The sequence below is a fragment of the Montipora foliosa genome, chromosome 13, assembly GCF_036669935.1.
Source record: "Montipora foliosa isolate CH-2021 chromosome 13, ASM3666993v2, whole genome shotgun sequence".
Classification (NCBI taxonomy): domain Eukaryota; kingdom Metazoa; phylum Cnidaria; class Anthozoa; order Scleractinia; family Acroporidae; genus Montipora; species Montipora foliosa.
In genome coordinates this window covers 12,141,489-12,153,988 of record NC_090881.1, presented here as the reverse complement: position 1 = coordinate 12,153,988, position 12,500 = coordinate 12,141,489, and the positions used below count along the sequence as shown (strand labels likewise).

The 12,500-nt window shown below is 38.9% G+C and overlaps 1 protein-coding gene across 2 annotated transcripts in view; it reads right to left on the bottom strand.

Annotated features, from left to right (window-relative positions):
• The window catches only part of LOC137982949 (uncharacterized), an 80,506-nt gene that overhangs the window by 505 nt on the left and 67,501 nt on the right, over positions 1-12,500 (bottom strand). For both annotated transcript variants that reach the window (XM_068830115.1, XM_068830116.1), the window contains exons 30-42: positions 11,951-12,146; positions 11,713-11,861; positions 10,761-10,955; positions 8,470-8,627; positions 7,921-8,038; positions 7,492-7,581; positions 7,091-7,186; positions 6,221-6,310; positions 4,401-4,553; positions 2,945-3,197; positions 2,564-2,733; positions 1,027-1,944; positions 1-436 (exon numbers count right to left, since the gene is read on the bottom strand). The exon at positions 1-436 is cut by the window's left edge and continues 505 nt beyond it. In XM_068830115.1, the coding sequence (XP_068686216.1) occupies positions 156-436; positions 1,027-1,944; positions 2,564-2,733; positions 2,945-3,197; positions 4,401-4,553; positions 6,221-6,310; positions 7,091-7,186; positions 7,492-7,581; positions 7,921-8,038; positions 8,470-8,627; positions 10,761-10,955; positions 11,713-11,861; positions 11,951-12,146 (2,867 nt within the window). In that variant the 3' untranslated portion in view covers positions 1-155. The remainder of the gene's footprint in view (positions 437-1,026; positions 1,945-2,563; positions 2,734-2,944; positions 3,198-4,400; positions 4,554-6,220; positions 6,311-7,090; positions 7,187-7,491; positions 7,582-7,920; positions 8,039-8,469; positions 8,628-10,760; positions 10,956-11,712; positions 11,862-11,950; positions 12,147-12,500) is intronic.

The window sequence follows — 12,500 nt, the reverse complement described above, 5'->3', positions numbered from 1 at the left end:
CCTGGGAACGAGGTTGTCTACTCCGTTGCTATGAAGACTTGGTTAACGATATCTAACAGTTCCAAAAGACTCAAAGCAGTGAATAAATCACGCTTTTTAACTGCCTTATGATTGCCTGGTGTCCATCAGTAAGGAAGGTCTGTCCTGTATTGTTCTCACGTCTTGACAGGCATTGCATGCAGCTCAAACTCACCCTGAAAGCTTTCATTTACTTTGGCGCCTTGTTCACTCATGTTACGCTGTGTGGAGGGCCTGGCTTTACAAAAAATCTTCTTTATTATGAATGCTACTATGATTAGCACCAGTAGTCCTCCGCCGGCAGAAGCTCCAATGACAACATATTTCTGGTTTGTCTGTGGTGCTGCAGTGGCGTCGTTCTCTGATGTTAATGGCGATGAAATGTCGGTTGTAGCCCTTTTCTGGGTGTTTTCAGTGCCTAAGAAGAGGTTTCGGTATAAGTTAAGTGACCTTCTTTGAAAAGCCGTTGATAGCGCTTTTCTGGGAGCAGTGTTCAAACTGAGACTATTCTTGGATTTCACTCACGTGATCAACAGCCATGTTTTTCAACAAAAACAAAAGAAGACGTTAGCATAATAATAGCTTTCAATTCCCGGAGCATTGGATCGGGACACCAACATGGCCGCCATTTCATGGTTTGGGGACACCAACATGGCGGCCGTGTCGTCATGTGAAAGCCAAGAATTACGCAAGTAGAGGGCAAATTAACTTATTACAGAGTGGCAGCTTCAGTTGCTATGTTATATGGTCATTTACGCAAGGAAAACGTATGGCCCACAAACAAACTAAATAGAAAAGCAAAATGCACATGAAGATTATGCTAGGTATTTTCCTCCTGCAGAATTTTAGGACTTGTATGAAAAAAAAATTCTTGTCAAGAAAAGAAAATGGATTAAATAGGATAAAGGCAATTCGCCACTTTTTACCCTTGTATCCAGCGTAAATATTTATTGAGCAAATAGTTGAATCTAGCTATTTAACTACTCTTACAGCAAAAATGATACTCACCTGGAGACGTCCAAGGGTCTGGCGTCTTTGTTGTACTGGAAGTTTCAAAGGGAGGCGGTGTACTGTCTGTTGCAGAACTGGGGATTTTCTTCGAAGGTTTTTCCGTTGGCAAACTGACCACCTTGACAATTAAGCGTATCTCCGTCAAGCAGGAAATTTTTCCATTGTCAGATGCACTGACCGTCAACTGGTACTCTCTTTCCGTCAAGTTAGATGCAATAGTAAGTAAACCAGTTTTCGGATCGATGGAGAAGGCATTATTGTTAGATATGGAATATGCTATATCGCCGTTTACTCCACTGTCTAAGTCTGTGGCCAAGACCTTGGTGACAACGTCTCCCAGTTTTGCGTCAGCAATCTCAACCTGTAAATTATCTGACGGTTTGGTGAATAACGGACAGTTGTCATTATCGTCCACGATTGTTATCTGTACGATGGTCACCCCAGATTTCTGTGGAAAGCCGTTATCCGACGCTACAATGGTCACATTGAATGCCAGGGTTTCCACGGTCTCGAAATCAAACGTAAACGAGCTGTAAACCTTTCCGGTTGCTCCGTCAACAGCAATGAGTTTTTCGACATCTTTTTCGCCCATTGCTGAATAAAACAACTCTCCATTCCTTCCCAAATCAGTATCATTTGCACGAACTTGGAGAATCAGGGTCCCAGTAGGAGCGTTTTCCATGATTGTGGCTTCGTAAAATGTCTGCTCAAAGATGGGTTTGTGGACATTTGGTTTCGCTTTCTGGTCACAAGCTTTCCCATCAAAGGAAGGGTAACAGGCACACTTATTGACAAGAATACAATCACCCTGACCAGAACAGTCATTTACCCCACTGCAATCCGGGATGTTGCATGCTGGTCCTGACCATGAAGAGCTGCAGTTGCAGGCATCATACCCAACACACTTTCCATGCCCTATAGAGATAATATCAGAACGATTTGAACAGAAACCCACGGATTTCACAACTATTCAGGTCTTTACGTAATGAAAACTACACATAAATATACTGTGCAGGGGAATCTCTGCCCAGACCCTGATTTGAGACCTATGATTATTATGGACCGTAACCCCCTATTGTCAGTGCACATACTTTTTGGGCATCAGGCAACAACCTTGTCACGCGCTGGGGAACACTCGCGATATCCTCAGAAAATCTATTCTTTGATGTTGAGCGAATTTTTTGTAAGCTCTCGATTTAGCGGATATATAGCTTTATGGGAGTTGCATCATGCTGTCTACGCCAAACAACTGTAAACGGAAGCGTTATTCTGGTGTGATTCTATGAAATAAAAGCAAGTCAAGCGAAGTTTCTTTAAATCACTTCGCTGTAAGTAATTCAAGTCAAGGAAATCGCTTGATATACAACAAATCCGTTTCAGTTTTATACTTTATTTTATTGTTGTTGTTTTCATCTAAAGCAAGGTACAAAGATTGTGTGCCATCGAGTTATAGTTTCTTTACATACAGGGTGCAGTCCATTAGTGATAAATGGAACGGTCAAATTAAAGGCGTCTCACGTTTGAATACACTTACCAGAGCACGAATTAAGTGCGTCACAGGAGAAATCGCTACAGTCAGTACCGTTGTACCCAAAGTCACATTTACACAGTTCGGCTTCAATGCACACGCCATGGCCAGAGCAGTTGTTCAGTGATGTGCATGTGGGATGACTGCAATTAGGACCAGTGAAACCACCATAACAACTGCGAAAAACACAACCACAATAACTGTCAATGTGATTGCTGAAATGTATATGGCACGGATTAGTGGGCCCGATAGGGCTTTCAAGGTTAACGGGATAATGTTCATAGAGATGAGCTTCGATACTCTCGCAATTCACTTCCTTGCTATTGAAAGAATGTAACTTAAAGACAACCAAATATGAAATTAATGAGAAGTCGATCTTTTCATTACCTGCACGATACGTTGAATGAATCAGGAGAAACGCAGACACCTTGTCCACTGCAATTCGCAAGCTCGCTACAATCAGCCAATTCACTGCAGTTTGCCCCAGTGTATCCTGGATAACAACGGCAATTGTCGCTGGCCACACACTCTCCTTGACCAGAGCAATGATTGACATTTCTACAGTTTGGAAGGGAACAACTTGCCCCAGTCCATCCATAGTAACAGGAACAAGCTTCATATGCCACACAGCGTCCATGCCCTACAAGAAACAAACCAAAACAAGACAAAGGTTGTCATACGTGGCTGAGCACAGAACAGTTTTGTGTAAAAAAAGACCGCTTCCGCCGCTCTAAGTTCAAGAGGTGTGCGGAGCACGCGTATCAAGGGGCACAAAATTGCATTTCTACGAAATAGCTTCAAAAAGATACTGATTTAGTATCCCATCTTGCAGAGGTGATGTTGGAGCATTTTTTAACTGATCGCAGCCACTTCTTAGTTACAGGGTGCACCATAACGCTAGTAATAAATGGATTCGACAGCTCATTATCGTTAGCTTCGCTAGATTTGCGTTTTTAATTTTTAACAGTAATGAGGGTAAAACAATTCAGCAGTTCTTATAATAATAATAATAATAATAATAATAATAATAATAATAATAATAATAATAATAATAATAATTTTAGACACAAGAACAAGGAAGACCCTAACAATGAACAAAGCACTTCACCCAAGGGATTGTGTAGCCATGCTTCATGTACCAAGAGCAGAAGAAGGGAGAGGCCTAATATCAGTAGCAGAGTGCATTGGACAGGCCAAGAACTCATCACAAAATTACATCCTGCACAGTGACGAGAAGCTGATTAAAGCAGCTGGGAACGGGGAACTGGTAACCCGCGACTTAGAAACCCCAAAGGACTTCAAACAACGAAGGGAAGTGTATGAGGATACACCTAAGAGTGTAGTGGAGAATGACAGAATCAAGATCTTGTGAGATGTCAGCATCCAATGTGACCATGTTATTGAAGATAGAAGGCCTGACATTGTCATCATCAATAAGGAAGACGAGAACTGTCTTATCGTTGACATTGCTATCACCAAAGGTAAAGTCACTTTATTTTACGTCGGTAGTCCCTTCAGTTACCAAACTGGTATTAATGGGAACCCTTTATCCCCCCCCCCCCCCACCCCACCCCCTTCTGTCAGTGCTCCGTTTTACGGATATTTAAAGCTATAGCTACACCTATCAAAGTAAAGTCGAAACAGACGCTGAAGTCACCGAGGATCAAACCGGGAACCTCTCGCTCCGAAGGCCGTGCACTAGCCAACTGAGCCACGACTGCTCCTCCTCCTTCACAGTGAAAAAATGGGTGAAAAGGTTGAAAAATACCAAGACCTGAGGAGAGAAATATGAGACGGTGTAGTTTGAAAAGTTGAAACTAATTGAATCACAAATTAAACTTACCTGAACAATAATCAAAGTGTTCGCACGAGTACTCCGTGCAGTTAGTTCCATTCCAACCTTGTTTACACTTGCAAATATCAAAATCAACGCATATCCCTTTTCCAGTGCAGTTGGAAACGTTATGACAGGTTGGTATAACACTGCAGTCAGGTCCTAGTTAAATACGTATGATAAGTATGTTTTCATAATATTACAGAATATCTCGTGATATTTTAAAACTCTGTGATAATATTCTGGAGAACTGACGTTAACCAGGAAATCATACCCAAATATCTCACTGTTTAAAATGCTTAAAGAAACTATGTCTATCAGATGTTTTTACCGATTGAAGCCCAAAACAATGCTCCAGTTTCATTTAAAACTACTCTACTGGTGCAGTGAAACTATGAACAAGGGCCATTGACCAGCGATGGTCAGGATGGAAGCTGATTGCAACATGAAAAAGAGACGGGCCACTATTTTTCAAGGTTCCGGCGATCTTTTGAGAGACATTATAAGCCGATTATCCAGGGGTTTCCCTTTAAGAAGTAGTTTCATGTCATTTTTTTGCATGTTGGAGTTCTAAAATCATTTTTTTGTGTAACAATGTTTTTAGTCTTGATTCAACCCAAATTTTGATCCAAAAGAAAAATATCCGTGTCATAGCCCCTTTAAGTCTAGCATGATTGCATGCTTTAAAGTACCCTTGTGATCAAACAAATCACTTCCTTTTTTTCTTCAGATTTTGAAAGTGTGTTTGCTTAACACCGGGCTGGCAAAATCTTGAACTTTGATTTTTATCCAAAGGCCGTTTACTTTGAGTGTAAGTTTGGATTTCACATTGCATAGTTCGTACGTTTTGGTCAACATCAAACAAAACAAAACAAAACCGTATGTGCCTCCTTAACACCAATATTATCTCTACTTGTTAAGGAAAACCAAGTTAAACAAAATGGACAGTAAATAGATTTTTTTTTCGTTGACGAATCCTCGCCAAAGTAAAAATAAGCCAGATATAGGCCTTCAGTTCGTGGTTATATTTGTTCCCCTGTTTTGACGTCACAATCTACTCTGCATGCATTTTTACAAAGAGTTAATGCAAAGTAAAACAGTTTGTGAAGTCAAAACAGGAATAGACCCACCCCCCTTCTGACTCGGTTGTGAACAAAAGATGCTTGGATTTTTGCAACTTTAGAAGCCTATAAAATGGCAGGATTTGTTAGAAAAAGGAATAAAATGGTGCAATGCGTTTTGAACGGGTGCAAAGACTCATTTTAGCGAAAAAAATATTTTGGGGTTATGGGCACTTTAAGGAAGGATTGTGTTGAATTTCACTTGCGTTTTGTCCAAAATCAAATAATTTCCCGAGTCTTTAGGTGAGTGAAATTACTTGATTTTGGACAAAACGCAAGTGACATTACTCCCTAATTTCACGATTACACCATTTGGTTAGCTATTAATGAGACCTTTTTGCAGATACGGCGGCCATTTTGATTTCTATTTTTTCGAGAGACATTATGGGATGCCCAGGGGGCTAATTAATATGTATTTGCCCCCTGGGCATTCCATAACAGCTATTTCAAACAATAGAAATCAAAATGGCTGCCTTATCTACTAAACGGTCTATGGGTGACAAATAACTTCCATTTTGGCACCGTAAGAAAAAGTTGTCGTGGCAACTTTGTAATTTCACATGTCAATTTATAAAGTAACGCTAAAATGTCGTTCCGAAATGAAAGAATAATTTGTCACCTACGTTATCAATCACATAACCCCTCGCTTCAGGCCTATAATTTTCACTTATCGCGAAATGTTCATCGTGATTATATTATAATTCTAACCTACATATCCGGGGTTACACTGACAGATGTCCGTCGTCTTACAAGTACCGTGAGCCAAGCTGGTGCAGTTGTTGACGTTATGACAGGTAGCTATGGAGTTAAAATAATGTAGAAATGATTACTGACGAACAGTACTAAAGCAGTAGGGAAAACAAAGACTCAAATGTCAGGCTTGTGTGGTATTCGAACCCATCACTTAAATACCGGTGCAGCGCCCTACCAATTGAGCTACAATCTTGGACAAAACTGTTGGGAAAAATTCGGACGTGAACATCGTTGAACATGCACTAACAAACAAAGCCCATGTCCCCCCCCCCCCCCCCCCTCCTCTCCCCCGTACCAATGTTGCTAATGTGTTAAAAAGTACTGTACAAGCCTTTGGCCGTTTTATAACCAACACTGGATAATAAAGGGGAGGGGGGAAAGTATGGAGTATGGAGAAGTTAATCTTTTACAACACAGACAGATAAGGGTATGACCATTTTATAGCGGTGTATCCTATTTTCCCAACGAGTTTTGTCCAAGATTGTAGCTAACAAGCCAGCTGGTGCCGGTAGCTTGGTAATAAGTAAATAAATGATGAATTAATTAATTAATTAATTAGTTAATAGTACGATTCAGAGAATTTCTTTTGAAAACCACAATGTCATTATTCTTGACTGTATTACTCAGAGTAACAATTAAATGTCGTTGAACAATTAATGGTCTAACTCTGCAAACCAACCAATCTAGATAATTTATTTAATCGATATCTCCGCAGATTAAGTTCTTTTTTTAAAGAAATTTTGGTCACATTTTGTATATTTCCATGCTTTTGAAAAAATCTTGAAATCCAAGATGAAGGGGATAATACTAAGCCTAAACGCTTACCTTTTGTTTCACAGCTTCGCCCTTCCCATCCCAAATTGCATACGCAAAATCCTTTGACGCACTTCCCATGGTCGGTTGAGCAATTGAGACAAGAGCCTGTCGACGAAGAATAACTGTATTTGATGACAGATCACGACTAAGTTGTATCATCTCCAGCAGCATAACACTGTGTTTCGTTAAATCTCCAAGAATTTTCATTACAGAGCTTTTTGTAACACAAGAGTTTTAGGGCGTTTAATTATTCTGGGGAGAAAGTTGAAAGTTTCACTTTCTGATCTTACGTACGATAGGTCGAGGAAAGTACTGTAAGCCATCAAGAAGGGAGTCTACAATTAGAAAGACTCCAGGCGGCAGGATACAGTGATAGAAATCAATGTAAGCAATAAAATAAAATGAAATACCTTGATTACAGCTTTTTCCTACCCAACCATTTATGCATTTGCAAGTTCCATTGATACATCTTCCTTTACCTGAACATTTGTCTGGACAACCTGTGTTATTGAAAAAACAACATTTTCTTATATGCTTTTTACAAGGCAATTTTCGTAAAATTAAAATGTTGAAACCAAACGTTTTCGGCTGTTTGCATGATCAGTCATCTCTATCCTGTTATTGCAAGAGCTTAACTAATTCCACAAGATGTCCTAATTTAATTGTTTTCGGATACAATGGAACCAGCTTATACTCTCCTTTCATTACATTGTACCCTTTCTGGTCATGTTAATGGCGCAGTGACAGTGGTAACGAATGATATCATTATCAGTTGCTGACTCGTAAAGTAATGTATAGTGTTGCGATTCTTGAGGAAGATCATGGAAGAAACAACTTACCCTGTTTGAATTCTTCTTGATCGGTGAATGTTGTATCATTTGTAACAGCGACATCATATATGCAGCTTTGTAAATTGTTGTCGGAAATGTTCAGTGACGTACACATACTTGTTGCCAGCTGTGAAAGTAAAGTGCATTAATGGGAAGGACGCTACATTTAAAAGGGCCATGGCAAGGACTTTTAGAACTGAATTTAGCTAGCTACTAGGGATATAACCTCAAGTGATCGTCGAGTTACCCCTCTTGTCGAGGAACGTCATTAATGGCAAACCCACTATGATTTCTTCTCCATTCAGGAATATAATTGAAGTTTTGGAAATCAATTTGTATACGAGAAAATGTTCTTCTTCAGCTTTTCTTTTTCTTTTTTTTTTCCGACCCGAAGTTTGAACGTGCTGTTGTACGCATTGTTAGTGATCTACTGGGGTGTGAAAGTAGTTGCCAAATGGATAGCGCTGTTTTGTTCTCACATGCCTACCCTTGGTATGTACCTTCAAAGAACGCGAAAACAAAATATCAGGGTGTACCTGAAGAATAATTTTACTTTACCTCTAACAGAGACTGTGAAATTCCTTGTAATGAGTAAATTGGGCGGAAGTTTGGATCCATATACGACGAGTCCATGATGTCCTTAGGATAAAAGTTCGATGAAGTCCATGACCAAGAATTACGTTCCCCTGATCCTTTATGACTATTCTTGATTTTCCCTAGGCAAGAAATGTTTTAATTATATGTTTTAATTACCTCCAACAACAACAAAAAAAATTCGAAGGGCGCAAATTGGGTTGTTCGATTCATGGACAGCGCTTCATTTTACAGAAACAAATTACCCACGAAAAAAAATGTTTTCATAAAGAAATGATTTGTATGTGATGAAACACTCACGTTCCAACCAGTTTTGACAGGGGAAACAAATGGATTGCTCGGCCAACCTCTTCCACCTTACGTTTAATGTTTCCAAGGAATGTTTTATTAGGAAAAGACGAGTGCTGTCGCAGAACTATTAGTGTCATCACGTTGAGCAGCAAGAACGACAAAAATAACGACGAAGTGCATATGTTGTGGTTTCATTTGTTTTTGGTTAGAAAGTTCTTTTTTTTTTTAATTAACCAGTTTAATTAATTAAATTTTTAAAACGGGTTTAAATTTGATGGAGTATGTATAAAATAAACTAGAGAAATTATTTTTAAGATTATCATAACGGATTGTTGTCTCTGGTGCTATCAAAGATAATATATTTTTTATTGCATGTGAACAATTATCTTTAGTGTATGGGGTTAAATACTCAGCTTAGTGATTGGGATAAGCTGTCAATTAGGTTTACGTACTTATTTTAAACGGTTAGCATTTCAGGAGGTGTATGACAACTGCAGACTGCCTACAAATAGCATTGATAAATTGATAAAAGGTATTTAAGTCTATAAAGCGCCTACTTCGATTACCGCTGAGAAGCAGTATTTAAATCTAAGTACCCATTTGCCAGTTAGGGTTAGTCTGCAGTCTGCAAGTGTCAGACACTTCCCGGTAAGGGATTCGCACGCATTATAGTGATTGGAGTAATCACTTATTTGCAGTGTTTAGTCTAAAACGACCGTTGTCTTGGTTTTTGGGTTACGAATATTCGTTCATGATTGGTGGAAGTAAAGCATTCTTTCAAATGTAGGTTAAAGAGCTTTAATTTGTAAAGAAGCTGTGGTGCTGTGTCAGTGGGGAATGGAGAAAGGAAAGGGTTTATCAACCGAGTTGATATGGCAAATTGACCACTGTAATGAAATTTAAAAGCAGGCGTATTGGGTGTTAGCCCTTCGTCAGAGCTAAACCCTTTCCTGTCTTTCACAAGTAGAACTACTCCTCATAAGGAAAAAAACAGTGATATTCTTTAACCATTCCTTTGGCAATATAACATGTACAATACAAGATTTATAAATATTTGTCTCTCAGATTTTAAATTAAAAAGAGCAGTAAACAACATGAAAAGTAACTACATTACCATTAAACGTAACAATGGTATTATTTGTGCTGTTACAGTATTAATAAATTACAATTTATCTTGAAAGAAAATTACTCATTTTGCATAATGGTCTGTTTACAAGCTGAATGTAAAGGAAATGTCTTTGAAACAATCGAGAGTAAGATAGGTAGCACTGCACAAGCTTAATGTTCTAGGAGAAATAAGTCATTCGACTTCTCTCAGTTATTTTTTCGTAAGAGCATTTTGGGATGCAAGGGTGACATTTTACCATCAAGTCGATCTCTATCAAACAGAGGAATGTTGGAGATGCCATTGGTTGTTGGACATTTTCTGTGCATGGCTTGAATCTGCCATATGTGGCTCTGGTGTCGTATGGCACATTTGTGCATAACTCAAACTTTTCACCGAGAGTGGCCTGGGGTGAAAACTGAATTAAATACTTATTTATAAATTATTCGGAAGAATTTGCATCAACTGCTTGCATGGTTAAGTGGATGAAGGAGTAAGCAGCAGATCCAGAGGTAGAGACTCGAAAATCAAGCTTTTTTTTTGACAGTTGATTTGAAAAAAACAGTTTCGAAAATTTAAACTGGTTAAAAAAAGAAAGAACCGGTTTCAAAAAAATTCAAACCAATAACAAAATTAAACCACAACATATTTTATATGCCTGATTCGTCAATATATTGGTCTCCCTCCACAAAACAGTTCCAACTAGAAAACAGGTTCTTATTGAAACTGATTTAAACAAACCACCAAGAACAACGCCAACAATAAATTGAAACAAACAAACAAATGACGAGGAAATGTGGCTTTTTAAGTGAGCTTTATGGATACTTTAGACAAAGCGTAGACAAAAGCACTTGCTTACATGATTCTGCAAACTGTATGGCATCCTCAAAAATTGTCCCATCCGATCCTAAGAAGTCATTTGTTGCGTTATTGTCCATAAAGCCACACAGTCCCTCAGTATGACTTTTGTAGGCAGCGGTTGGTGAAAAGACCACATTCAGGTACTGCCTCTTCATCACACGACTATGCTTGACATCAATTGTAACAGTCACTCCTACCAAGTAAATCAATTCTCAAATACTATTTCCCAATCACCAGTTTTCTGGATGAACCAAAAATCAGTTTTATCTTGTGCTTGTTACATATTAACGGCTTGTGAGCTAAGACTATTTATCATTGCCCTCGCATGCTTACTGTTTGTTTAGATGTTTTAAGCGGTGCCCCATAATTTTCCTGGTAAAGCCTCAGTTATAAGTTTCTTCCTGGTCTCAGCTCCAGTTTAATTGATTAAGACTTTCTAACCAGGTGCTCTTAGCGGATAAAGGCACCTCAAACATTCGTCGCGCAAGACCAAGAATGTGACAACCAGATTAACTGAAGAGGGCGAATCTGACCATATTCAGGAAGTAAAGGTTAAATATAAATGAATGGCTTTAAAATAAAATACGTGACATAAAATAGAATAATTGAGAAACTGGTGATGAACCTTCCGCAATCACACAACCAAGATACTGTAGCTCAATGCCCACTTCCTCATTATCGGGAAAAGTATTAACCTCTAACGCTCACAGAATGTTAATTCTAACAACTGTTGTGTTGTGCACAACGTTTAAATGTAGTTTTAAGAAAGTTCTTTGTAGTTTAATAAGGATAGCCTGAAACTTGTCTCTTTTTCAATATTTTCCCCTTACAAGACAACCTGACTAAAAAACTGAAACCTATTATGGCAAAATTCGTAAATAACGTCTTTTGTTCGATGACACTAAGTTCGATGACATCTCACCGACGTGAAATACTTGATCAGTTATTACCTGACTCGTACTGCAGAGAAATCAGCACAACACTGTTTTCCTCTTCTCCGAAGGCAAACCGCACTTGGCGATCCATCAAAACAGAGCCATTGTCTATTTTAATAGGTTCAGAGGAATTTGTAGTGACATTTATCAAGGATCCGTCGATTCTGGAAAGCGAAGAAGCATTTAGAAATTCACTGAAAAGCCTTCATCAAAGCGACAGAAAAAGGGGGAGTACAAAATATACTCTGCACACCTGGCAATAGGTGAATCTCGTGCTCTTTCAGTCTTAATCGTCATAACGGTCACCACGCTCTTTCCTGCCTTTAGTGACACTCCACCAATCAGAGAAGCTCGCTCGTAGTAGAAAAGACGGAACTGAAGTCCAAAATCGTTATGCTGGCTTCTACAACCCCAGAATTCTCCAATGCCAAAAAAGTCAAAGTCCACACCTAATGTATCGGACATGATAGTGAAAATAAAGCGTGAGTCTAAATCCAACAGACTAAACAAACCTGTGGATCGTCTCTGACATAGCACACAATCAACAACGTTACAGTCCCTCCCTCCTTATAACCTTAAAGTCTCGATATATTTTAACTAAATGTCCACTGATACCAATAAACGCCAAATGGTGCCTCACAAATGCTTTTGTCCATGGGATAAGCGTGATGCACAGGCTGGTGTCAAACCACTGGTCTACCATTATTCGGATTGAGATACCGATCAAAGATCAGCGAGTCAAGATTCTTTAAGCACCCTTAAATTTATTTTTTTTGATATGAAACTATTGGTATTAGAATGTT